This window comes from Melospiza melodia, chromosome 30 (assembly GCF_035770615.1).
Source record: "Melospiza melodia melodia isolate bMelMel2 chromosome 30, bMelMel2.pri, whole genome shotgun sequence".
In the NCBI taxonomy this organism is placed as follows: domain Eukaryota; kingdom Metazoa; phylum Chordata; class Aves; order Passeriformes; family Passerellidae; genus Melospiza; species Melospiza melodia.
Genome location: NC_086223.1, coordinates 2,259,266 through 2,282,570, shown reverse-complemented (window position 1 = coordinate 2,282,570; position 23,305 = coordinate 2,259,266). Strand labels below are relative to the sequence as shown.

Genomic DNA, 23,305 nt, shown 5'->3' with positions numbered 1-23,305 from the left:
CTCCTCTCCCATGGGTGCTCCCAGAGTGGGGATATCCCGGAAATTTCCCAGCTGTGCCCAGCTGGGGGGTCCCTGCTCACAGCCCCCCGTGCGGGGTTCCCACAGAGAGACCCCAAAAGATTTGTCCGGTCCCGGGGATTCCGGGGGGATCCGGGCTTCAGGCGAGCATCCCCGGCGCCGTGTGCCGCAGCGCCGTGCGCGGGGATGTTTTCCCAAGCCAGACGCGCGGCTGAGTCACGGATAATCCCCGGGAACGTGCCGGGAGGCGGGCGAGGAGCTGCGGGGAACGGGGGCACTGCGCGGTGCGGCCACGGGGGTCCCTTCACCCCAGGAACGGGGTGTCCCCCCCGGGTTCCCCGTTCCCACACATCCTCCCGCGGTTCTCCCGGCCGGAGGTGCCGCGGCCCCGCGCACCCGCCCCGTGACTCAGGGCAAGGGCACGTCCTGTGGGGTGTCGGGGTGTTCCCCCTGCCCCAGTGCCTTGGGGAACCCCAAAATCCCGGAGCACCCCCAGCAAAGCCCGGACGCCGCCAGCTGAGGGGTTCCAGGGGGTGTTTGGGGTGCGCAGCTCTGGTGTCCCCTCCCCGGGGACTCCGCAGGGACACCGGAGGCCTCCCCTCCTGCGGGATGAGCTCGGAGGATTTCCCGGCGCTGGCACATCCGCGTTCGGCTCCTTCTCCTCCTGGCTGGGTGCCAGGGCAGCGCCCGGCACATGGGCACCCCCCAAAACCTTCCTGGAGGAGCACCCAGGGAGCCCCACGGTGCCACCGGGGCTGGGCTGGCCCCGGCCGGCTCCGCGACCCAGATCTGCCACCAATTGTGCCCTGGCACGGCGTTGCCGCAGCCCCCGCGGCAGCCAGGAGCGGGGCCAGGCTGGGATGTGGATGCCAGGCACGTGCCACAGCGGGCACCCGCGGGGACAGCGTGGGGACAGCGTGGGGACAGCGGGCAGGGGGCTGTGCCATGCACAGGCAACCCGCGCTGCTGGAACAGGTGGGCACAGGAGATGGTGCCATGTGGGGTGACAGGGACAGCTGAGTGTCCCCAGTGCAGGGGACAGTGCCACGCGGGGTGCCCGGGTGTCCCTAGGACAACGGGCTGCGATTTGAGCGGTGACAGAGGCACCTGGGTGTCTCCCCAGTGTTATGCGGGGTGGCATCGGTGCCCAGGTATCGCCAGGGGAAGGTGGCACGCAGAGTGACGGTGGATGTCCCCGCTGCAGGGGACAGCCAGCGCCGCGCTCAGGTGTCGCCAGCGCAGGTGACAGCGCCGCCGGTGCCGTGACCGGGGGGATGGTGTCGCGCCAGGTGACAGATGTGTCAGGTGCTGCACCCAAGTGTCCGCAGTGCAGGGGACACTGCTGCGCCAGGGGGTCCCCAGCGCGCACGGGGACCGTGCTGCGCTGCCCCACGGGGCGCCCCGTGTCCCCCCCGGTGCGGGTCCCGGTCCCCGCGGTCCGTCGGGCGGCCCCGGTGCGGGGGTCCCCGCCGTGCCCGGGCTCCCCAGCGGCGGCGCGGGGCCGGGGCCGCCGGCGGAAAGTGTGTCACTGGGGCACGAGGCTGTCCCCGGGAATCACATGGGGGAGGCGGCGGCGCCGCGTGCGGCCCAGTGCGCAGCCGCGGCCGGTGCGGGGGGCGGCGGGGCGGGCGGCGGGCGCACAACAGCCCGCACCGGGCGGCGGCGCGGCACGGCTCGGCGCGGCTCCGCTCCGGGAGGCTCACGGGGCCGGGACAGGATGGCGGCCCCCGAGGCCGGCAGCACAGGTCAGTGCCCCGCCGGAGCCCCCCATCCCCGGGACCACCGTGCGGGCACCGGCACCGGCAGCGGTCCCCGGCACCGGAGCGGATCGGGGGGCAGCGCCCCGGGACCGCGGAGAGGGGCTGCGCGCTTGAGACGCGAGTTGGAGGGGTCCGGACACCGGGACCGAGGGGTCCCGCACGCCCGACCGGGCAGGATGCGCGCTGGGACCGCGTCCCGGAACGGGGCTCCGTCCTACCGGGACCGGGGGGTCCTGCGGAGCGGGGTAAGGCTCGGACAGCGGGGCCGGGGTGTCCCCGGGAGGAGGGTAGGGAGGGCTGCGCGCCGGTACCGGGCGACTTGCACACCGGGGCAACGTGAACACCCGCACCGGGGTGCTCCGGTGATCGGGGCAGGAGGGATGGAGACCGGACTGGGCTGTCCCGAACGCCGGAGCGTGCGGGACGCGGGGGTAGGAAGGCTGAGAACGGGGATCTGTGTTCCGGGAGGTCCCGGACAGCGGGATCGGAGGGGAGCGCGGCGGGACCCGGGTGTCCCGGAGACCGGGACCGAGGATTCCCGAACGCCGGAGAGTGCTGGACGCAGGGGTAGAAGGGTGAGAGCGGGGATTGTTGTGTCCTGGGCGGCGGAACCGGAGGGGGGTGAAGCGGGTCCGGCTGTTGTCTCCTGGGGCAGCGGCACCGGGCTGTCCAGGAACCGGGACACGGGGATCGGTGTGTACCGGGCGGCGGGACCGATCAGGGTGACCGGAGGGCACCGCGGCCACGGGACCGGGTTGTCGCTATCAGCGGCACCGCGGCCACGGGACCGGGCAGCCCGTGGACGGCCGAGGCGGCGCCGCGCGTGTCGGGGCTCCCTGCGCACCGGGCGGGGGGGACCGGAGGCGGTGCCCCCCCCTTCCCCCGTGTCCCCCCCCCCGCACGTGTCCCCCTCCCCGCCGCTGCCACGTGCGGAGTTTGTTTTCCCCTCAGCCCCGCCCCGCCCCCTCCCATTGGTCGGCGCATGACATCAGCGATGACGTCACGCGCGGAACTGGGGACGCCGCCGTTCATTGGGGGGGCGGCTCTGTCTCCGGGGCAACGAGAGGGGGCGGGGCGAAGTTTGGCCAATGAGAGGCGGGTGGGCGTGGTAAAGCATGAAGGGGCGGGGTTTAGGGGGCCACGTGCGGCTGGAGCACGTGGGGCGGCGGCGTGAGGCCGCCTGAGCTCGGGGGGGGCTGCGGGGAGCCTGTTTGGGGGGGTTCCCTCTGTTTTGGGGTCAACAGAGTTTCCCTCTCTCTGGGGCGAGCCTTTCTGGGGAATCCCCGCACTCTAAAAATCCTAAAATGGGTGTTCCGAGGCTTTGGGGGTGCGGGGATCCCCCCAATTATTTTGGTACCTTAGCAGCGGGGGGGGGGGGGGGTCGCCAGGATCAGCTGGCCTGGAGGTGGGACCCACTGTCCCCAATTCGGTGACCCCCTTTGGAGATGGCTCAGTGAAGGGGGGATGGTGACAAGCTGGCTCTGGCGCGTGGCATCTGTGCCAGCGGCACCGTGTGCGGCGGGAGACACATGGCCCCGGTGATCCCGTGTGTCCCCGACATCACCATCCACGTGTCCCAGCCCGGAGCCGTGTCCCGGTGCTGCCGTCCCTGCCCCGTGAGTGGGGTGACAACGGCTGTGCCTTCAGCCAGGGGCCACGCGTGTGTCCCCCCCCGTCCTGCTCCCCATTTTCGGGGGTCTTCACACAGCTCCTCAGTCCTGCAGTGCGGACTTACCCCCCCCAGTTTGGGGGGCTGCGCTGGTGTCATGGAGGGGCTGCACTGGGGGCACCCCAGTGCCGTGGGGGGCTCTGTACCGGGGGGGGGGCTGCGCCGTGGGACCGTCCCGGGAGCCGTGGGGCGGGAGCTGCAGGCACCGAGCCAGGAACGGCAGCAGCAACTCCGTGACCTCCTGATTTCACCTCTGCAGAGGGTTCCCAGCCCACATTCCTGCTGCAGGCAATTCCGGGGTGCCCTGCCCGTGTCCCCAGCCGGCACGTACCCGGATAAACCCGGCTGTCCCCGTCGCACGTGGGGCCGCGGCCCGTGGCTGCCGCTGGGTGCGGTGCCTGACTCAGGGTGGGCGGCACACGTGCGGCGCAGCGGGAGATCCGCGGATCCGGGACGCATCCGGGCCGCTTCCCTGGAGACCCCACCCCGCGTGGGGCTGCGATTCCCCTCCGGGGGGCGTCCCCCCCACCCCCGCGGTGCCTGGTGTAGCTCAGCGCATAATTGGCCCACAGGGATGCCCGTGGATCTGGGATGCTTCCCTACGGATCCCACCCCGCCTGGGGCTGCCATCGCCCTCCGAGGGGTTTCCCCCTCCTCAGCTGGCAGAGGCTGAGCCTGGCACGGCTCAGCGCACGTGTGGCAGCGCGGGATGCCCACGGATCCTGATCGCTGATGGATTTGGGGTGCTTCCCTGGGCATCCCACCCACCTCCGTGAGGCGGGGGAGGCTGAGCCCGGCACGGCTCGGTGCATGAGTGGCTCCTTCTCTCTGCAGGTGGGGTGATCAGCTACGTGGGCTCCAGCGGCGCCTCTCCCACCCGCACCAGCCCCGTGTCCCTGTGCAGCGACAGCTCCAACGGGAGCTCCCAGTCGGGCTCGCAGCCCTTCCCCACCTATTTCCCACCATCGCCCACCGGCTCCCTCCAGGATTCCCGCGCCTATGGCGGAGCCACGCTGGCCCCTCATGAAGACGGCTCCCCTTCCTCCTCCTCGTCATCCTCTTCCTCCTCCTCCACCTCCTCTTCCTCGTTCAGCTCCTCGGTGAATTTCCCCGGGGTGCAGCCAGTCCCCGCGGACGAGCGGCGCCGCAGCTCGCCCAGCAAATCCGGCAGCACCGTCACCAGTGAGTGGGGCTCCCGGGGGGGTGGCAGGGGGCGTCTCCCCGCCCCTGGACCCCGCTGACCCCCGTCCCCCCGCAGAGCTCAACGGGATGGTGCTGCTCTGCAAAGTCTGCGGGGACGTCGCCTCCGGTTTCCACTACGGCGTGCACGCCTGCGAGGGCTGCAAGGTACCGGGATGGGGCCGGGGGTGGGGCACGGAGCCCCTGTCACACTGCGGGGACCCCCAGTGATGCCCCCCGCTCGCCCCGCAGGGTTTCTTCCGCCGCAGCATCCAGCAGAACATCCAGTACAAGAAGTGCCTCAAGAACGAGAATTGCTCCATCGTCCGCATCAACCGCAACCGCTGCCAGCAATGCCGCTTCAAGAAGTGCCTGCTGGTCGGCATGTCCCGTGATGGTGAGCTCGGAGGGACCCCTCGTGTGACGTCCCGAGCCGGGGATTCCCTCCGGGGGTGGGATTTCCCTGGTCCCTTCCCGGGATGTCTCCAGGGCTGTGCCTCCCCTCTGGAGCCACTCCCCGCCTGTGCCGGGTGCTGTGCCTGTCCCGAGGGATGTGTCCCCCTTTCCTGGCACCCCCCATATGCGGGGCTGCGTGTCCCCTCCAAGACTGAGTGCCCCGTGCCCAGAGCTGCATGTCCCCCCCCATGGCCAGGGCTGACCCTCCCACACCGGGTCCCCCAACACCCAGGCTGTATTTCCCTCCCTTGGATGCATCCTCCTCTACTCAGATCTCTACATCCCCTCCTGGGATGGGTCCCCCTATGTTCAGGGCTCTGTGTATTCAATTCAATACACCGAGTATTCAATTTTTAAAAGCTCCGTGTCCCCTCCCGGGATGGGTCCCCCTATGTTGGGTCCCCTCCAGGACCGAGTATTCAATTTTTAAGGCTGCGTGTCCCCTCCCAGGATGGGTCCCCCTATGTTGGGTCCCCTCCAGGACCGAGTATTCAATTTTTAAAAGCTCCGTGTCCCCTCCCGGGATGGGTCCCCCTATATTGGGTCTCCTCCAGGACCGAGTATTCAATTTTTAAGGCTGTGTGTCCCCTCCAAACCCAGGGCAGGGATGCAGCCCCGCTCCCATCACCCCCTCATGGTGCAGGTCTGGGGGGGCATGGGGGTGTCCCCGCCATCCGCCGACGTCCCCCTAACCCCGGTGTCCCCCCCAGCCGTGCGCTTCGGGCGCATCCCCAAGCGGGAGAAGCAGCGGATGCTGGCGGAGATGCAGAGCGCCATGGGCGGCATGGCCAGCGCCCCACCGCCGATGCCGGGGCCCGGCGAGGGTCCCGCCGCGGGCGGGGGGCACGCAGCGCCCCCCGGCCCCCCTCCGCTCGCTCCCCCCGCCTGCTTCTCGCAGTTCCCGCAGCAGCTGACGCCGCCCCGCTCGCCCAGCCCCGGCGGGGCCACCGAGGATGTGATCGCGCAGGTGGCCAAGGCGCACAAGGAGATCTTCATCTACGCGCACGACAAGCTGGGACCCCCTCCCGCCTGCGACAGCGGCCTCCTGCGCTGGGACGCGCCCCCCGCCTGGGCCCCCGGGCCCCCCGAGCCCCGGCTGTGCCCCGCCGCCTACCCCGAGCCCCCGGCCCCGCGGGGGTGCCCCTGGCCCCGCGGCCCCAAGGACGTCCTGCCGGTGAGCGCTCCCGCTCCCCTTCCCAGGGCTGCTTTTAGCCGCTAATCGCATCAACCCCCTCATCCCCGGTGGGGAGAGCCCGGGGGTGCCCCCGGTGCCCGCTGACCGCCGCTCCCCCGCAGGCGTGCCCCATGAACAGCCACGTGCCCGGGCGCAGCGGGCGCTCCGTGCAGGAGATCTGGGAGGATTTCTCCCTCAGCTTCACCCCCGCCGTCCGCGAGGTCGTGGAGTTCGCCAAGCACATTCCCGGCTTCCAGGCGCTCTCCCAGCACGACCAGGTCACCCTGCTCAAGGCTGGCACCTTTGAGGTACGTCCTGGGATAACGGTGAGGGCTCGATGGTGCCCCACAGACTGACGGGGTGCCCCGTGGACTGGCACGGAGCCCCAAAGCGCGGGAACGGCGGGCCAGAACACAGCAGGTGCCCCGTGGCATTGCAGTGCCCCACATTTGAGAGCCACGGCGCCCGTGGCATTGCCTGGTGCCTCACAGCACTGCAGTGCCCCACATTTGGGATCTGTGGCACAGAGCGCGGTGTCCCTGTCATGGCACAGTGCCCTGAGGACTGGCATGGAGCCCTGCAGCACTGCAGTGCTTCACAATCGGGAGTTGTGGCATGCAGCACAGTGCTCCTGGCATTACACAGCGCCCCATGGCACTGCAGTGCCACCGTTTTGGGAGCTGTGGCATGGAGCACCATGCCCCAGGCATGGCATGGCACCCCACAACTGGGCACCACGGGCTAACATGAAGCCCCATTGTAATGCCCCACATTTGGGAGCCGTGGCATGAAACACAGTGCCCATGGCATCACACAGTGCCCATGGCATGGTACCCCACATTTGGTGGTCACAATATGGATCACAGAGCCCATGGCATGGCACAATGCCCCTGGCATTGCCTGGTGCCCCATGGCATGGCAGTGCCCCACATTTGGGAGCTGTGGCATGAAACACAGTGCCCATGGCATCACACAGTGCCCATGGCATGGTACCCCACATATGGTGGTCACAATATGGATCACAGAGCCCATGGCATGGCAGTACCCCACATTTGGGAGTCGTGGCATGAAACACAGTGCCCATGGTGCCCATGGCATCACACAGTGCCCATGGCATGGCACCCCACATTTGATGGTCACAATATGGATCACAGAACCCATGGCATCGCACAATGCCCCTGGCATTGCCTGCTGCCCCATGGCACGGCAGTGCCCCACATTTGGGAGCTGTAACATGGAGACCGATGTCCCTGGCATGGAGCACGGTGCCCGTAGCTCTGCCCGGTGCCCTGTCCCACGTCCTGCCCCCTGCCCACAGGTGCTGATGGTTCGTTTTGCGTCGCTCTTCGACGTGAAGGAGCAGACGGTGACGTTCATGAGCCGCACGCGGTACGGGCTGGAGGAGCTGTGGGCCATGGGCATGGGAGACCTGCTGGGGGCCATGTTCGACTTCAGCGAGAAGCTCAGCGCCCTCGAGCTCAGTGACGAGGAGCTGGGGCTCTTCACTGCCGTTGTCCTGGTCTCAGCAGGTGGGCACGGGAGGATTTTGGGGACATCGAGGAGGTTGGGGCTGCGATCGGAGGAGTTTGGAAAAGAATCAAATTTGGGGCTGGGATCAGAGGAGTTTGGAAAAGAATTGAGCTTGGGGCTGGGAGGAGAAGAGTTTGGAAAAGAATCGAGAGGTTTGGAAAAGAATCGAGGGGTTTGGAAAAGAATCGAGGGGTTTGGAAAAGAATTGAGGGGTTTGGAAAAGAATTGAGGGGTTTGGAAAAGAATTGAGGAGTTTGGAAAAGAATCGAGGGGTTTGGTGCTGGGATCAGAGGAGTTTGGAAAAGAATCAAATTTGGGGCTGGGATTAGAGGAGTTTGGAAAAGAATCGAGGGATTTGGAAAAGAATCGAGGGGTTTGGGGCTGGGATCAGAGGAGTTTGGAAAATAATCAAATTTGGGGCTGGGATTAGAGGAGTTTGGAAAAGAATCGAGGGGTTTGGTGCTGGGAGAAGAGGAGTTTGGAAAAGAATTGAGTTTGGAAGAGAATGGAGGAGTTTGGGGCTGGCATCAGAGGAGTTTGGAAAATAATCAAATTTGGGGCTGGGATTAGAGGAGTTTGGAAAAGAATCGAGGGGTTTGGTGCTGGGAGAAGAGTTTGGAAAAGAATCGAGTTTGGAAGAGAATGGAGGAGTTTGGGGCTGGGATCAGAGGAGTTTGGAAAAGAATCAAGGGGTTTGGAATAGAATCGAGGGGTTTGGGGCTGGGATCAGAGGAGTTTGGAAAATAATCAAATTTGGGGCTGGGATTAGAGGAGTTTGGAAAAGAATTGAGCTTGGGGCTGGGATCAGAGGAGTTTGGAAAAGAATCAAGGGGTTTGGAATAGAATCGAGGGGTTTGGGGCTGGGATCAGAGGAGTTTGGAAAAGAATCGAGGGGTTTGGTGTTGGGAGAAGAGGAGTTTGGAAAAGAATCGAGTTTGGAAAAGAATGGAGGAGTTTGGGGCTGGGATCAGAGGAGTTTGGAAAAGAATCGAGGAGTTTGGAAAAGAATCGAGGGGTTTGGGGCTGGGATCAGGGGGTTAGTGGGTTGTTTGGCGCATTCAGGGATGGGATTTGGGTGGCATTGAGGTGATACCGGGGGAGTATCAGGGGGTTCAGCGCTGGGATCAGGGTGATGCCGGGTGCGATCAGGAGGTTTTGGGGGTGGAACTGAGGTGTTCCCTCCCCTCCCCTGCCTCGTCAGACCGCTCGGGCATGGAGGACACGGCCTCGGTGGAGCAGCTGCAGGAGACGCTGCTGCGGGCCCTGCGCGCCCTCGTGCTGAAGACGCGCCCGGCCGAGACCTCGCGTTTCACCAAACTGCTGCTGAAGCTGCCGGACCTGCGCACCCTCAACAACCTCCACTCCGAGAAGCTGCTCTCCTTCCGCATCGACGCCCAGTAGTGCCCCCCCCCCGGACCCCCCTCCCGCGCACCCCTGTACATACACCACAGCGTGGGGGGACGGACACACAGACTCCCCCCCCTCCCCCGGGGCAGCACCGACCCCGTCGGACTCGCAGGGATTCACCCCGAGGTGGGCGCCGGGATGCTGGGACCCCCCCTCCCACCCCACCCCAAATCGGGCACCGCCCCCACGGCACCGCTGGCAGAGCCGGGGGGGTCCCCTCGCCCCGACACCCCCGTTCTGGCGGCCGGGGGGGGGACACAGAGCCGTGCTGGGGAGGGGGGGGTGGGTCTAGAGAGGAGGGGAGGGGGTGGTCGGGGAGGGGAGTGGGGGGGGTGGGGTTTGGTTGGTTGGTTTTTTTTTTTTTTTCATCATATATTTATTACATAAATATATAGTAAAATAGACCAGCAACAATTACCATAAAAATATCTTTCTTTAAAATCCTGACCAAAACACAAAAGGGTTTAAAATCGCACGTCACAGACTGTGATTGTCACGGGGGCTCCACGGCCCCCCCCGGCCCGCGCCCCTACATTCAGCGACGCCGGCCGCGACCCCCCCCCACCCCAAACCCACCCCCCCCACCCCCCTCCCCAGCACCCTGCATAGTGGGGGACCCCGCGTGGGGCGCGCCGAGCCGAGCCGGGCCGTGCTGGGCCAGGTGCTGGCCGGGCTCGATGCCCGCGGGCAGGGGCAGCTCTGGAGCCATGAGGTATGTGCTTGGGGGGCGGGGGGGACACACAGGGGGACACGGGGACCGGGGGGAAGGGGGGACGCGGGGTGACCCGGGGGAGGTGGCGCAGGGGTGGGGGGCACCGCTGTGGCCCCCCGGGACCGAACGCTGGGTGCTGGACGTGCGATGGCGACGCGAGACGGAGACGCGGGGACGGCCCGGGGGGGGCGTGGGGGGTGTGAAGGGTGGGTGGGGGGCGTGCGGGTGGGCAGCGGGTGGGGGGGGGGGGGGGCCGGGCTGAGCCCCCCGCCCAGCCCGGGACAAGCTGCCCCAGGGCCCCGCGTGTGCGGGGATGGGGGGTGGTCACGGGGGCTGATTAAGACACGTCCCGTGTCGCGACGGGAGCGCGCGGCGTCGCGCGGAGTGTGCGCGGGGACGCGCGGGGACACGGCAGCGGCACCGCAACGACATGGAACGGCACCGGAACGGCCACGGCACCGGCACCGGAACGGCCACAGCACTGGCATGGCACGGTCGTGGTGCCGGCACTGGCACGGCCACGGTACCAGCGCTGGAACGGCCACAGCACCGGCGTGGCATGGCCACGGTACCGGCACGGCCATGGCACCGGCACCGTGCCCTCATTGCACCAGCGGGAGTTGCCATGGCACTGACACGGCACGACACGCGTGGCCGTGGCACCGGCGTTGTGCCAACTGGCACCGACAACATGGCACAGCCGCGGCACCGTCACGGGCACCGCCGGGCGCGGGGGGCATCGCCCGGGTGCCGCGGCCCCGCCCGTGGCCCGAAGGCACGAGGTGGGACCGGTGCTGTGCCAGGGGTGGGGGGCGAACCCCCGAACCTGTGCCCCCCGCCCAGGGCGGGCGTTAGTGTTGGGCTCCTATTGCACCGCCCGCAGCCGGTGCTGCCGGGACCCCCAAACTGGGACCCCTCAAAGTGGGGACCCCCAAATTGGGGATCCCAGCCGGGCCCCCCCGCCCGAGCCAGGCCCCTGGGTGGGGGTTTAAGACATTTTGCACCAAGGTCCAATCCGGCGCTGGTATTTGGGGCTGGGGGCAGGCGCCCCCTCACCCAGGGCACCCCACAGCCCCGCTGTGCCCCCCAACCCAGCTGCAAGGGGTCTGGCAGGGCGCCCCCAACACAACCCCAATGGTTGCGGGGGAGAGTCTGGGGTGTGGGGGGAGCCCAGCCCGGCCCCCTGTGCCTATGGGGGGGGGGGTGGGACGTGTCTGGTGTTGGGATTTTCTGCTTTTAAACGACCCGTAAAAAGATTTTTTTTTTAATTACAAAAATTATATATTTTATATATATTTATATATATATATATATATATATATTAGCTTAGGTGGGCCCGGCCTGCCTTGCCGGCCCCCCCCCGGCCCGCACCCCCCCCCTCGGCCTCCGCCTGAGGTAAGAAAAAATTCACAAACCTAAATTTTGGGGGGGGGGGATGGGGGTGTTTTAAAAAGGTGATAAAACCATTCCCGGGTGCCCCCTCGCAGCTGTGCCCCCCCCCCCCGACCCTCCTCAAGCCCCCTGTGGGATTCCCCCTTGCCGGCCCCCGCCTCAGCCCGGCCCCCCCCGGCAGCACTGGGGGGGCAGTTGGGGGGTGCAGCCCCCCCAAAGTGCTGCTGCCGGGGAGGGGGGGGGGCCGTAGTGCAGTGGGGGGGCACCCAAAGCCCCCCCAGCCGGCGCCTCCGGGGCCTTTGCAAACTCCTGACGGACACGACAAAACCCACGAGGACAAGGGGGGGGGGGGGGGAAACAACAACAAAAAAAATAAAAAGGACAACGGAAAATTGGGGGGGGTTTGGGTTGGGGGGGGTGGGAGTGGCCCCCCCCCCCACCCCAGTGTCCTGCAGCGCCCGCCATCCGCGGCGCTTGGCACAAAAATCGTCTCCTCTCAGCCCAAAAAAAAAAAAAAAAGACAAGAGAACCCCACCAAAACCCCAATTCTGGCCCCAAATTTGGGGATAAGGGGTGGGGGGACACAGGGGGGGTCACCCCAGCCGGGGCAGACCCAGTGGGCTGGGGTGAATCGGGGGGGGGGGGGGTCCACCAGCCCTGCACCCCGATGGGCTGGGGTCCCCCTCGCCACTGCTGTGCCCCCCTGTGCCCCCACCTTGCTATGGGGGGGTCCTGGCCCTCACCCCACTATAGGGGATGGGGGTCCCAGCCCCTGCCCTGCTATGGGGGAGGGTCCTGGCCCCCACCCCAGCCCCCCAAATTGCTGCCCGGCCAAAAGTGCATATGGCCACGGCCCCCCAGCCGGGGCAGCCTCTCCCTGTGCAGCCCAGAGCCCCTTCCTCTCCTCCCTGCTCTTCCTCCTCCTCCTCCTCCTCCTCCTCCTCCTTCCAAAGTGCAGTTAGTTTAATATTTTAGCCTCTCAGGGAGGGAAATAAATGCTTAAAAAATAATAATCTACGAAGAGAAGGACAATAAAGGGAACGCTCGACCGTCGGGGCCCTTCCCTGTGCAAACAAACAAAATTCGTCAAGTCCTGGGGCGGGGGGGTGGGAGGGTGGGGGGGTGGCTGTTGGGGGGCACAGCAGGACCCCCACCCTGGGCACAGCATCCCTTGTCCTTACAGGGGGACACGAGAAAGGTTTGGGGGGCAGGGGGCCAGAGCGGGGTTTGGGGGGGGCACAGGGTTGGGGTGGTGTCGTCCCTACACCTCCTGGTCCTCGAAGACCTCGAGGAAGAGGGGGGGAAGAGCTCGGTGGGACACTCCACCTTCATGTGCAGAAGCGGCTGGCGTGGCAGGCGCCGATCATCCGCAGATCCGTCACCTTCATCAGCAGCTTGGGCCAGAAGTGGGGAATGTTGTGTTTGCGGTAGTTGATGTAGTGCTCAAAAGGCCAGCAGGTAGGTCTCCTGGCACTTCTCGATCTTCTCCACGCAGATCAGCCCGTCCGGTCTGCAGGAACCCAAGGAATGGTCAGCGGGTGGTGGAATCACGCAGTGGTTTGGGTGGATGGCAGGGACACCTCCCCACTGTCCACCTTCCACCCTGTCCCAGGGTGCTCCATCAGCCTGGCCTTGGACACTTCGCTTTGTCAGGTCCTCTCACCACCCTCACAGAGAAGAATTTTTTCCCAATACCCCACCACAACCTCCCCTTTTTAGTTTAAATCTCTCTCCTGCTGTCCTGGCATTCCCTGCCGTGGAGGAGTCCCCCTCATAGGGCTGAGTGTCCCAAACACGCCCTGGCTGTTGGGGTGCCCACCCCACAGACCCACCCCAGCCTGGCAGGGATGCCCAGGGGACCAAGAGGCTCAGCCTGTGCTCCTGGGTGCCCTCTTCATGCTCCTGGAGCTCTGGAATTGGGGTGCCCACCCCCAAATCCACCCAAAATCCAAGGGGGGCATGATTTCCACCCAATGCACTCTGAAGGTGATGGGGGGCTCTGGTATCGGGGTGCCCATTCAACACTCCCCAGGACAGTGAGGATTTTGGGCATTGGGGTGCCCTCCTAATGCACCTCCAAATGATGGGGGTTGTAGGCAAAGAGGTGCCAACACAACAATCCCCATGGACACCCTCTGGGCATGGCAGTGCCCACACTATGCGCCTCTAAATGCTAGGGGCTCTGGCATTGGGGTGCCCACCCAACACACACCCAGAACACTGAGGACTCTGGGCATTGGGGTGCCCACCTAATGCACCTCTAAATGCTGGGGGTCGTGGGCAAAGAGATGTCAACACAACCATCCCCATGGACACCTTCTGGGCATGGCAGTGCCCACCTAATGCACCTCTAAATGCTGGGGGTTGTGGGTAAAGAGATGTCAACACAACCATCCCCATGCACAGCCTCTGGCATGGCAGTGCCCACACAATGCACCTCTAAATGCTGGGGGTCGTGGGCAAAGAGATGCCAACACAACCATCCCCATGCACAGCCTCTGGGCATGGCAGTGCCCACACAATGCACCTCTAAATGCTGTGGGTTGTGAGCAAGGGGGTGCCCACACAAAAATCCCCATAGACACCTTCTGGGCATTGGGGTGCCCACACAATGCACCTCTAAATGCTGGGGGTTGTGTGCAAAGGGATGACAACACAACAATCCCCATGCACAGCCTCTGGGCATGGCAGTGCCCACCCAATGCACCTCTAAATGCTGGGGGTCGTGGGCAAAGAGATGCCAACACAAACCATCCCCATGGACACCCTCTGGGCATGGCAGTGCCCACACAATGCACCTCTAAATGCTGGGGGTTGTGAGCAAGGGGATGCCAACACAACCATCCCCATGGACACCCTCTGAGCATGGCAGTGCCCACCTAATGCACCTCTAAATGCTGGGGGTCGTGGGCAAAGAGATGCCAACACAACCATCCCCATGGACACCCTCTGAGCATTGGGGCGCCCACCCAATTCCCCCCCAAACCTGCAGGGGATCTCTGGCATCAGGGTGCCCACCCAACCCCTCCTCAGGACAGCGAGAACTCTGAGCATTGGGGGTGCCCACCCAACAAACCCTCTGACTCCCCGGGCACCGGGGGCACCCATCACCCCCTTACCTGAGGACATGAGCAGCACAGCCTGGAGCAGGGCCACCTCGGTGTCATCCAGGTTGAAGGCAGAGAGGGACTTGCCCAGGTCGAAGATGGCATCGGAGACGACGCCGAGGCCGCCGTTCTTGAGCTGCTCCCGTTTCACCGCCATCTCCCCGCTCAGCGTCAGCGTCTCGCTCTCGGGGTCGTAGCGCACGGCCGCCCGCAGCGACATGATCTCCATGCAGCACCCCTTCAGCAGGATGATCTGGTCCTCACAAGGCAGCTGGGGGCAGTTTTGGGGGCGGTTTGGTGTGATGTAGACACTGGGCAGAGCACCCCATGCCTCCCAAAGTCCCCAGCGTGCGTTACCTCTGAAAACATGGGCAGTTTTTTGGCAAAGTCGACCACGCGGGTGATGGCCGGGGTGATGATTTTTGTAAACTCGCTGAACGCCTCCAGGTCGACTTTGTCCCCGTCAGGCATGGAGGCCATGGGGGACTGGCCGATGTCCTCAGGCTGTGGGGGGACACGGTGGTGTTGGGGGGTGTCACGTCACCATGTGTCCCCTGGGACCACCGTGGTGGCATTGGGGAGCGTGGTGTGACCGTGCCACCCTTGGGACCCCCACAGCACTGGGGGCATTGGGGGTGCAGTGTGACTGCGTCCCCCATGGTGGACATTGGGTTTGGGCATGCAGTGTCACTGTGTCACCCTTGGGACCCCCACAGCATTGGGGGCATTGGGGGTGTAGTGTCACTGTGTCCCCCATGGTGGACATTGGGTTTGGGCATGCAGTGTGACTGTGCCACCCTTGGGACCCCCACAGCATTGGGGGTGCAGTGTGACTGTGCCCCCCACGGTGGACATTGGGTTTGGGCACGCAGTGTGACTGTGTCACCCTCTGGGACCCCCATGGCGGGCAGTGGTGTTGGAAGTGTGGTGTGACCATATCCCACCCTGAGACACCCACGGTGGCACTGGGGGTGTGGGGTGACCAACCTGTGGCCCCCACAGTGGTGTTAGGGGGTGCAGAGTGACTCTTTCCCCTCCGTGACCCCCACAGTGGGCAGTGGCACATGGGGGTGCAGTGTGACCGTGCCCCCCCTCTGGGACCCCCGTGGTGGGCAGTGGTGTTGGGGGCGCACTGTGACCCTGCTCCCCCTCCCTGGGACCCCTCTGAGGCCATGATGTGACTCTGTCCCCCCTCTGGGGCCCCCATGTCACCGGGAACAGCCGTGGCAGGGCCGGTGCAGCAGCCAGGAGAGGGAGCTGCATGACAGGGACAGTGACAGCGCCAGCGGCAGGGCCAGCCCAGGGCCACCCGCGGGCACAGCTGTCCCCTTCGGTCACTGCTCACCCCTGAACCCTTTGGGGGTGACCAGCTCAAGGACACCGGGCAACGTCCCAACCCCCCTCGAGTGCCCAAGGACACGGTGACATCCCAAAACCTGGCGCTGCCACCACGTGTGCGCCGATGCCGAGTGCCCGAGGTGGTGACAGAGCCCCTCCACTGCATCCCCTCACCAGGAATTTCCGCTTCTGCTTCCAGTGGCTGCCCTGGGCATTGGTGCTGCGGTGGGCTTCTGTCACAACGTGGATCAGCTCCCACTCCTCGGCGCTGGGGTTGGGGCGGTGCTGCAGGGATTTGATCATCTCCTCCTTCCGCCGCCGCTCCCGGTTCTCCTCGATCAGCTTCCTCTTGGCTACCCGCTTGGAGTCATCCAGCACCACTGCCGGCACCCCCAGAATCAGCGGGGATCCCCTCACAACGCACCCCACAGCTGCACCCCCAGAATCAGCGGGGATCCCCTCACAATGCACCCCACAGCTGCACCCCCAGAATCAGCAGGGATCCCCTCACAATGCACCCCACAGCTGCACCCCCAGAATCGGCAGGGATCCCCTCACAATGCACCCCACAGCTGCACCCCCAGAATCGGCGAGGATCCCCTCACAATGCACCCCACAGCTGCACCCCCAGAATCAGCGAGGATCCCCTCACAATGCACCCCACAGCTGCACCCCCAGAATCAGCAGGAATCCCCTCACAATGCACCCCACAGCTGCACCCCCAGAATCAGCAGGGATCCCCTTACAATGCACCCCACAGCTGCACCCCCAGAATCGGCGAAGATCCCCTCACAATGCACCCCACAGCTGCACCCCCAGAATCAGCGAGGATCCCCTCACAATGCACCCCACAGCTGCACCCCCAGAATCAGCAGGAATCCCCTCTCAATGCACCCCACAGTTGCACCCCCAGAATCGGCGAGGATCCCCTCACAATGCACCCCACAGCTGCAGCCCCAGAATCAGCGGGGATCCCCTCACAATGCACCCCACAGCTGCATCCCCAGAATCAGTGAGGATCCCCTCACAATGCACCCCACAGCTGCACCCCCAGAATCAGCAGGGATCCCCTCACAATGCACCCCACAGCTGCACCCCCAGAATCAGCAGGGATCCCCTCACAATGCACCCCACAGCTGCACCCCCAGAATCAGTGAGGATCCCCCCACCCGTGCACCCCACAGCTGCACCCCCAGAATCAGCGGGGATCCCCTCACAATGCACCCCACAGCTGCACCCCCAGAATCAGCGGGGATCCCCTCACAATGCACCCCACAGCTGCACCCCCAGAATCAGCGGGGATCCCCCCACCCGTGCACCCCACAGCTGCACCCCCAGAATCAGCGGGGATCCCCTCACAATGCACCCCACAGAATCAGCGGGGATCCCCTCACAACGCACCCCACAGCTGCACCCCCAGAATCAGCAGGGATCCCCTCACAATGCACCCCACAGCTGCACCCCCAGAATCAGCAGGGATCCCCTCACAATGCACCCCACAGCTGCACCCCCAGAATCAGTGAGGATCCCCTCACAATGCACCCCACAGCTGCACCCCCAGAATCAGCGGGGATCCCCTCACAATGCACCCCACAGCTGCACCCCCAGAATCGGTGAGGATCCCCTCACAATGCACCCCACAGCTGCACCCCCAGAATCAGCAGGGATCCCCTCACAATGCACCCCAAAGCTGCACCCACAGTGACCCCCCAGCCTCCTCCTGCTGCTCCGGGCATCCCAACTCACCCCATAGCACCAACACCCCAACCCACCTCCTCAAAGCCCCCCACTATCATCTGGGACCCCCCTATTCATACATCCCACCCCACTGCAGCATCTGAAATGCCAGATTGCTCCTGCAGCTGATCTGGGCACCCCAAAATGCCCCACGGTGCTGGGACCCCAACCTGCTCTGGGGGGGTCCTACAGCTGATCTGTGCACCCCAAAATGCCAGGGCCCCAACCTGCCCTGGGATCCTGCAGATGATCTGGGTACCCCAATGTGCCCCACAATGCCAGGGCCCCAACCTGCCCTGGGGTCTTGCAGCAAAAGTGGGTACCCCAAAGTGCTGGAACTCCAACCTGCCCTGAGGTCCTGCAGCTGATCTGGGCACCCCAAAGTGCCGGGACCCCAACCTGCCCTGGGGTCCTGCAGCTGATCTGGGCACCCCAAAGTGCCAGGACCCCAACCTGCCCTAGGGTCCTGCAGCTCAACTGGGTACCCCAAAGTGCTGGAATTCCAACCTTCCCTGGGGTCCTGCAGCTGATCTGGGTACCCCAAAGTGCTGGAACTCCAACCTGCCCTGAGGTCCTGCAGCTGATCTGGGCACCCCAAAGTGCCGGGACCCCAACCTGCCCTAGGGTCCTGCAGCTGATCTGTGCACCCCAAAATGCCAGGGCCCCAACCTGCCCTGGGGTCTTGCAGCAAAAGTGGGTACCCCAAAGTGCTGGAACTCCAACCTGCCCTGAGGTCCTGCAGCTGATCTGGGTACCCCAAAGTGCCAGGACCCCATCCTGCCCCACCAGCCAAGCCCCCCAGTGCCCCCCAACTCACAGTCCATGGCCATGCCCACGGAGATGCACTTCTTGAAGCGGCACAGCTGGCACTGGTTGCGGGTGATCTTGTCGATGACGCAGCACCCATCGTATTTGCAGGAGTAGGTGGGGTGCAAGTTCTTCTGGATGGTCCGACGGAAAAATCCCTGGGGAGGGCGAAAGGGGGGGGACACAGTGAGCCCTGCTGAGCCCCCCCTGAGCCCCCCAAACCCCCCGTGCCCCAGCCAGCTCACCTTGCAGCCCTCGCAGGTGATGCAGCGGTAGTGGTAGCCGGTGGCCTTGTCCCCGCACACCACGCACTGTTCATCTTTGTCCAGGTAACTAGGGATGTACCCTGGGGGGACCCCCGAGTCAGGGACCCCCAGGGCACCCCGGGGCAGGGCCCCCCACAGCAGGGACTCGTGGGGTGCTCCATGACAGAGACCCCCAGAGAGCCCCATGATGGAAATTCCAATGACAGAAATTCCAATGTCAGGGACCCCCAGAGCACCCCATGACGGAAATTCCAATGACAGAGACCCCCAGAGCACCCCATGATGGAAATTCCAATGTCAGGGACCCCCCAGAGCACCCCATGACGGAAATTCCAATGACAGAGACCCCCAGAGCACCCCATGATGGAAATTCCAATGTCAGGGACCCCCCAGAGCACCTCAAGTCAGTGGCTCCTGGAGTGCCCCATGACAGGGGAACCCCTGGAGCACCCTGTACCAGTGACCCTCTGCACACCCCACATCTGGACCCCCCCAGAAACCCCAAGTCAGGGACCCCTGGAGCACCCTGTACCAGCGACCCTCCCACACACCCCACATCAGGGACCCCTGAGAAAACCCTGAATCAGGGACCCCCTGCACACCCCAAATCAGAGCCCCCCAGGAGCCCTAAATCAGGGGACTCTCTGCACACCCCACATCAGAGACCCCTGGCACAAGCTGCATCACCCCTCCCATGCCAGCGATGCCCAGTACACCCTCCCCTCTCTGTGCCTCAGTTTCCTCTCTGTCTGCACCCAGCGCTGTCTGCCCTGCCACTGCCTCCACCCCGGCACGGGAAGGGTTAACTCTGGGGTGTGTGAGTGGGGGGTGCCCGAGCCCCCCGCAGCAATAAAGCCCCCATTATCCCATTAACCGGCAGCAGGGGGGGGGGGTCCCTGTCCCCCTGGCACACAAAGACACACTGTCCCCGCTGCTGTCCGGGGAGCAGAGCCCCCCCAGCCTCCCCACCGCCAACCGCCCGGGGAAACTGAGGCACGGATCATCAGCAGGACCCCAGCACCCTCCTGTCCCCGCCTCGTGTTTTGGGGGGGGGGCTGGAAGTGGCAATGCCCACGGGGTGGGGGATATGGGGAGGGCGCTGAACGCCTGGGTGCCCCCCACCATTCGGGGAGGTGTCCGGCATTGCTGCACCCCACAAACGCAGGCGCGGGGACCCCTGTGGCGCTCCCCGGGTGCCGAATGTGGGGTTCCCCGGGTGTTCCCCCCGTCCAGGGAGCGGGGAAGGCGCAGGGGATGGGCGGGAGCCGCACGCCCGGTTCCCCCCGGTTCCCCCCGGTTCCCCCCGGTTCCCCCCCGGCAGCTCCCGCCGGCGCCGGCCGCTCCCCGCCGGGGAATGGGGCAGGGCGGGGGGCAGCGCCCGCGGGGCCCCCCTTATCAGCCCCCCTTATCGCCCACCCCAGGGCGCTGCCGCCCCGAGCTGACTGAGGGGGGACGAGAGCCAGGGGGACCCTGCAGGGATGGGGGGTGCAGGGAGGGATTTTGGGGTGCCTGCGATACAGCGGGTGTCCCTGCGAGCCTGGCAAGGATGTGGGAGCTCCTGGCGTGCCCACAGGGGACACGGGGTGGCCGTGGCACTCCGGGGAACCCAGGGGTGTCCGTGGGACATTGGGTGTGCCCACAGGGGACACGGGGTGTCCGTGGGACACCGGGGAGCCCAGCCGAGATCTGGGGTGCCCCATGGACATTGGGGTGCGCAGACACAGCAATCTTGGGGTGCCCACAGGGGACACGGGGTGTCCGTGGGACTCCGGGGAACCCAGGGGTGTCCGTGGGACATTGGGATGCACAGATATGGGAATCTTGGGGTGCCCACAGGGGACACGGGGTGTCCGTGGGACTTTCTCACGCCGGGGAGCCCAGGGGTGTCCGTGGGACATTGGGGCGCGCAGACACAGCAATCTTGGGGTGCCCATCGTGGACGACGGGTGTGCACAGACTTTGGGGGACCCAGGTGACACACAGGGACCCTGGCAAGAATTCGGGGCCCCCAGGGTGACACATGAGGTGCCCGGGTGAGCTGGGGGTGCCCAGCAGGGCTCATGGGGTGCCCGGGTGAGCCGGGGGTGCCCAGCAGGGCTCATGAGGTGCCCGGGTGAGCCGGGGGTGCCCAGCAGGGTTCATGGGGTGCCCGGGTGAGCCGGGGTGAGCCCAGCAGGGTTCATGGGGTGCCCGGGTGAGCCGGGGGTGCCCAGCAGGGTTCATGGGGTGCCCGGGTGAGCCGGGGGTGCCCAGCAGGGCCAGTGGGTGCCGGGGTGAGCCGGGGGTGCCAGGGTGAGCCGGGGGTGCCCAGCAGGGTCAGGGGGTGCCCGGGGGGGTTCAGCGGGAGCCGCGGGTGCCCCCCCGTACCTGACATGCTGCTCTTCACCAAACATTGGCTGCTCTTTCTTTTGCGCTTCCCATCCAGCCACCTGCGGGAGCGGACGGGGGGGGGTCACAGGCTGGGACAGCGCCCACGAATTCCCGCTGCCCCCCCCCCCCCCCCAAAATTCCAACAGCGCCCCAAAATCCCCCTCGGACCCCCTTCCCTGCAGGCCCCGCCCGGGGGTCCCAGCGCGGCGATGTCACGGGTGGGTGCGGTTGGGGGGGGGTGGAGAGGACCCTGGGGACCCCCCCCCCACCCAGAACAGCCCCCCCGGGACCGGGACCCCCCCCGGGACACGGCACCGCCCCTGGGGGGGGAAAGAGGGGAAGGGAAAGGGTGGCGGGTGGGGGAGGGGAAGGGTGGGGGGGTGGGGGAGGGGCGGGGGAAGGGTGGGGGGAGGGGCGGGTGGGGGGAGGGGCTCATTCACAGTCAAAGACAAAATGTCCTTTTGGCTGAGCGGGGAAGTGACGTCATCGGGGGCTCAGCCAATGGCGGGCGGCGGGGGTCCGCGCGCGCCCGGCCCCGCGGGGGGGGAGGGGCACCTGCGGGGGGGGGGGAGGGGGGGGCGACACGGGGACCTCTCACCCACCCCCCCCCCCCCATCATGGGGGGCTTCAGCCCAAGGTGACCCCGAAATAGCCCCGGGATTGGGGGGGGGGGGCGTGAGGGGCCCCCGCGGGGAGAGGCACGAGTGGGGGGAGGGAGGGAGGGGACACCATGGGGACACCTGGGCACGGACACACCTGGTGACGCGTGGGGTGCAGGGGGACACCCAGGACACGTGGGGATGATCCCCAGAACGGGAGGGGCGGTTGGGGACATGTGGGGTACAGGGTGGGGCTGGGGGGCACAGGACATGGGGGACACCCACGGAACGCGCGTGGGGACACGCGGGGGGGGGGGACGGGGACACGAGGGACACCCAGGACACGGGGACACGTAAATGACCGTGCAGGGGGACACAGCGGGCGCGAGGACACAAGGGACACACCGGGCACGACAATACAGGGGACACGGTGGGCACAGGGCACACCGGGCACAATACAGGGGACACAGTGGGCACAGGGACACACCGGGCATGACAATACAAGGGACACGGTGGGCACGACAATACAAGGGACACGGTGGGCACAGGGCACACCGGGCACAATACAGGGGACACAGTGGGCACAGGGACACACCGGGCATGACAATACAAGGGACACGGTGGGCACAGGGACACACCGGGCACAATACAGGGGACACAGTGGGCACAGGGACACACCGGGCATGACAATACAAGGGACACGGTGGGCACAGGGGTGCAGCAGGTATGGGGACACTTGGGGACACACACGCCATTCGGACACAGAGGGCGCGGGGACGCGCAGTGCCACCCCAAGCAGTGCCACACGTGTGTCCCCGCGCCGGGCTGGGCGCTCACCGGGTGTCCTCTGGCTCCGACAGCGGGTCCAGGGTGCTGGGCTTCTGTTCCATTCACCGCAATTCCATCAAGGAGCGCTCAGCACCGACCGGGGGGGGGCTCCGGCGCCACGCGGGGGCCACGGCGGGGTGGCCACGGCCGTGGGGGGGGGGGGTGGCCACGGCGGGGGGCTACGCCGCGCACCCCATGGTGCCCCTCAGTGCTCAGCACCGCGCAGCATCCCGGGCCGGACCCTGCGGGACGGCAGAGTCAGCCCAAAGCGCCGGGAGAGGGCAGCGACCGGCCCCAGGGGACACGGAGGGGACACCCCCAGGCAGGGGTGGGGGGTATGGGGCACCCCCAGGAGGTGTGGATGGTGATTGATGGGGGTGGGTGTGAGCGTGCAAGGGGGTGTGGAGCGTGTAAGGGCGGTCGGGGCTGGGCAAGGGCATGAGGGACGCGTGAGAAGTCGAGGAGGGAGCGACGTGCAGGGTGTGACAGCAGCGGGGCTGGGCCAGAGGGCAGAGCGGGGTGAAACGCACACGGGGGGGTTGAAATGCGCGGGTGTGAGAAATGCACGGGTGTGCAAGGCTGTGGGAGCATTCAAGGAGGGGAAGAGTGTGCAGGGTTGGGGAAGAGCGTGCGGAGATGCATGAGAATGTGCACAAGCGTGTGAGCGTGTGCACGGGTGTGCCACGCCGTGGGAGAGCGTGCAGGGCGCATGTGAGAGCGTGCATGGGTGTGCAAGAACATGTGCAGGTGTGTGAGAGCGTGCAGAGGTGTGCAGGGCACATGTGAGAGCGTGCATGGGTGTGCAAGAACATGTATAGGTGTGTGAGAGCATGCACAGATGTGCAAGAACATGTATAGGTGTGTGAGAGCGTGCACAGATGTGCAAGAACATGTATAGGTGTGTGAGAGCATGCACAGATGTGCAAGAACATGTATAGGTGTGTGAGAGCGTGCAC

At 65.8% G+C, this 23,305-nt stretch overlaps 2 protein-coding genes across 2 annotated transcripts; one reads left to right on the top strand and one right to left on the bottom strand.

The window, feature by feature from the left end:
* The first annotated feature begins 1,676 nt into the window (after positions 1-1,676).
* On the top strand, positions 1,677-9,466 carry NR1D1 (nuclear receptor subfamily 1 group D member 1). Its single transcript, XM_063178723.1, has 8 exons — positions 1,677-1,763; positions 4,282-4,629; positions 4,706-4,794; positions 4,879-5,023; positions 5,793-6,256; positions 6,379-6,564; positions 7,575-7,785; positions 8,988-9,466. Exons 1-8 carry the CDS (start codon positions 1,736-1,738, stop codon positions 9,185-9,187), a joined length of 1,671 nt encoding a protein of 556 aa, XP_063034793.1. The 5' UTR covers positions 1,677-1,735; the 3' UTR covers positions 9,188-9,466.
* A 3,077-nt stretch (positions 9,467-12,543) lies between these two features.
* On the bottom strand, positions 12,544-22,505 carry THRA (thyroid hormone receptor alpha). The gene is given in 12 exon segments (XM_063178725.1): positions 12,544-12,593; positions 12,596-12,634; positions 12,637-12,745; positions 12,747-12,796; positions 12,799-12,807; positions 14,417-14,675; positions 14,762-14,908; positions 15,917-16,122; positions 18,297-18,444; positions 18,532-18,632; positions 20,920-20,981; positions 22,359-22,505. Coding segments are annotated over 12 exon segments (1,218 nt in total). The 5' UTR covers positions 22,412-22,505; the 3' UTR covers positions 12,544-12,558.
* Positions 22,506-23,305: the final 800 nt, after the last annotated feature.

Excerpts from the sequence above, each read along its gene's own strand:
- NR1D1 (XM_063178723.1), top strand. The coding sequence starts at position 1,736 with ATGGCGGCCCCCGAGGCCGGCAGCACAG. Across the intron at positions 5,024-5,792 it reads GGTCGGCATGTCCCGTGATG|CCGTGCGCTTCGGGCGCATC; the intron begins GTGAGCTCGGAG and ends TGTCCCCCCCAG. Across the intron at positions 6,257-6,378 it reads GCCCCAAGGACGTCCTGCCG|GCGTGCCCCATGAACAGCCA; the intron begins GTGAGCGCTCCC and ends GCTCCCCCGCAG.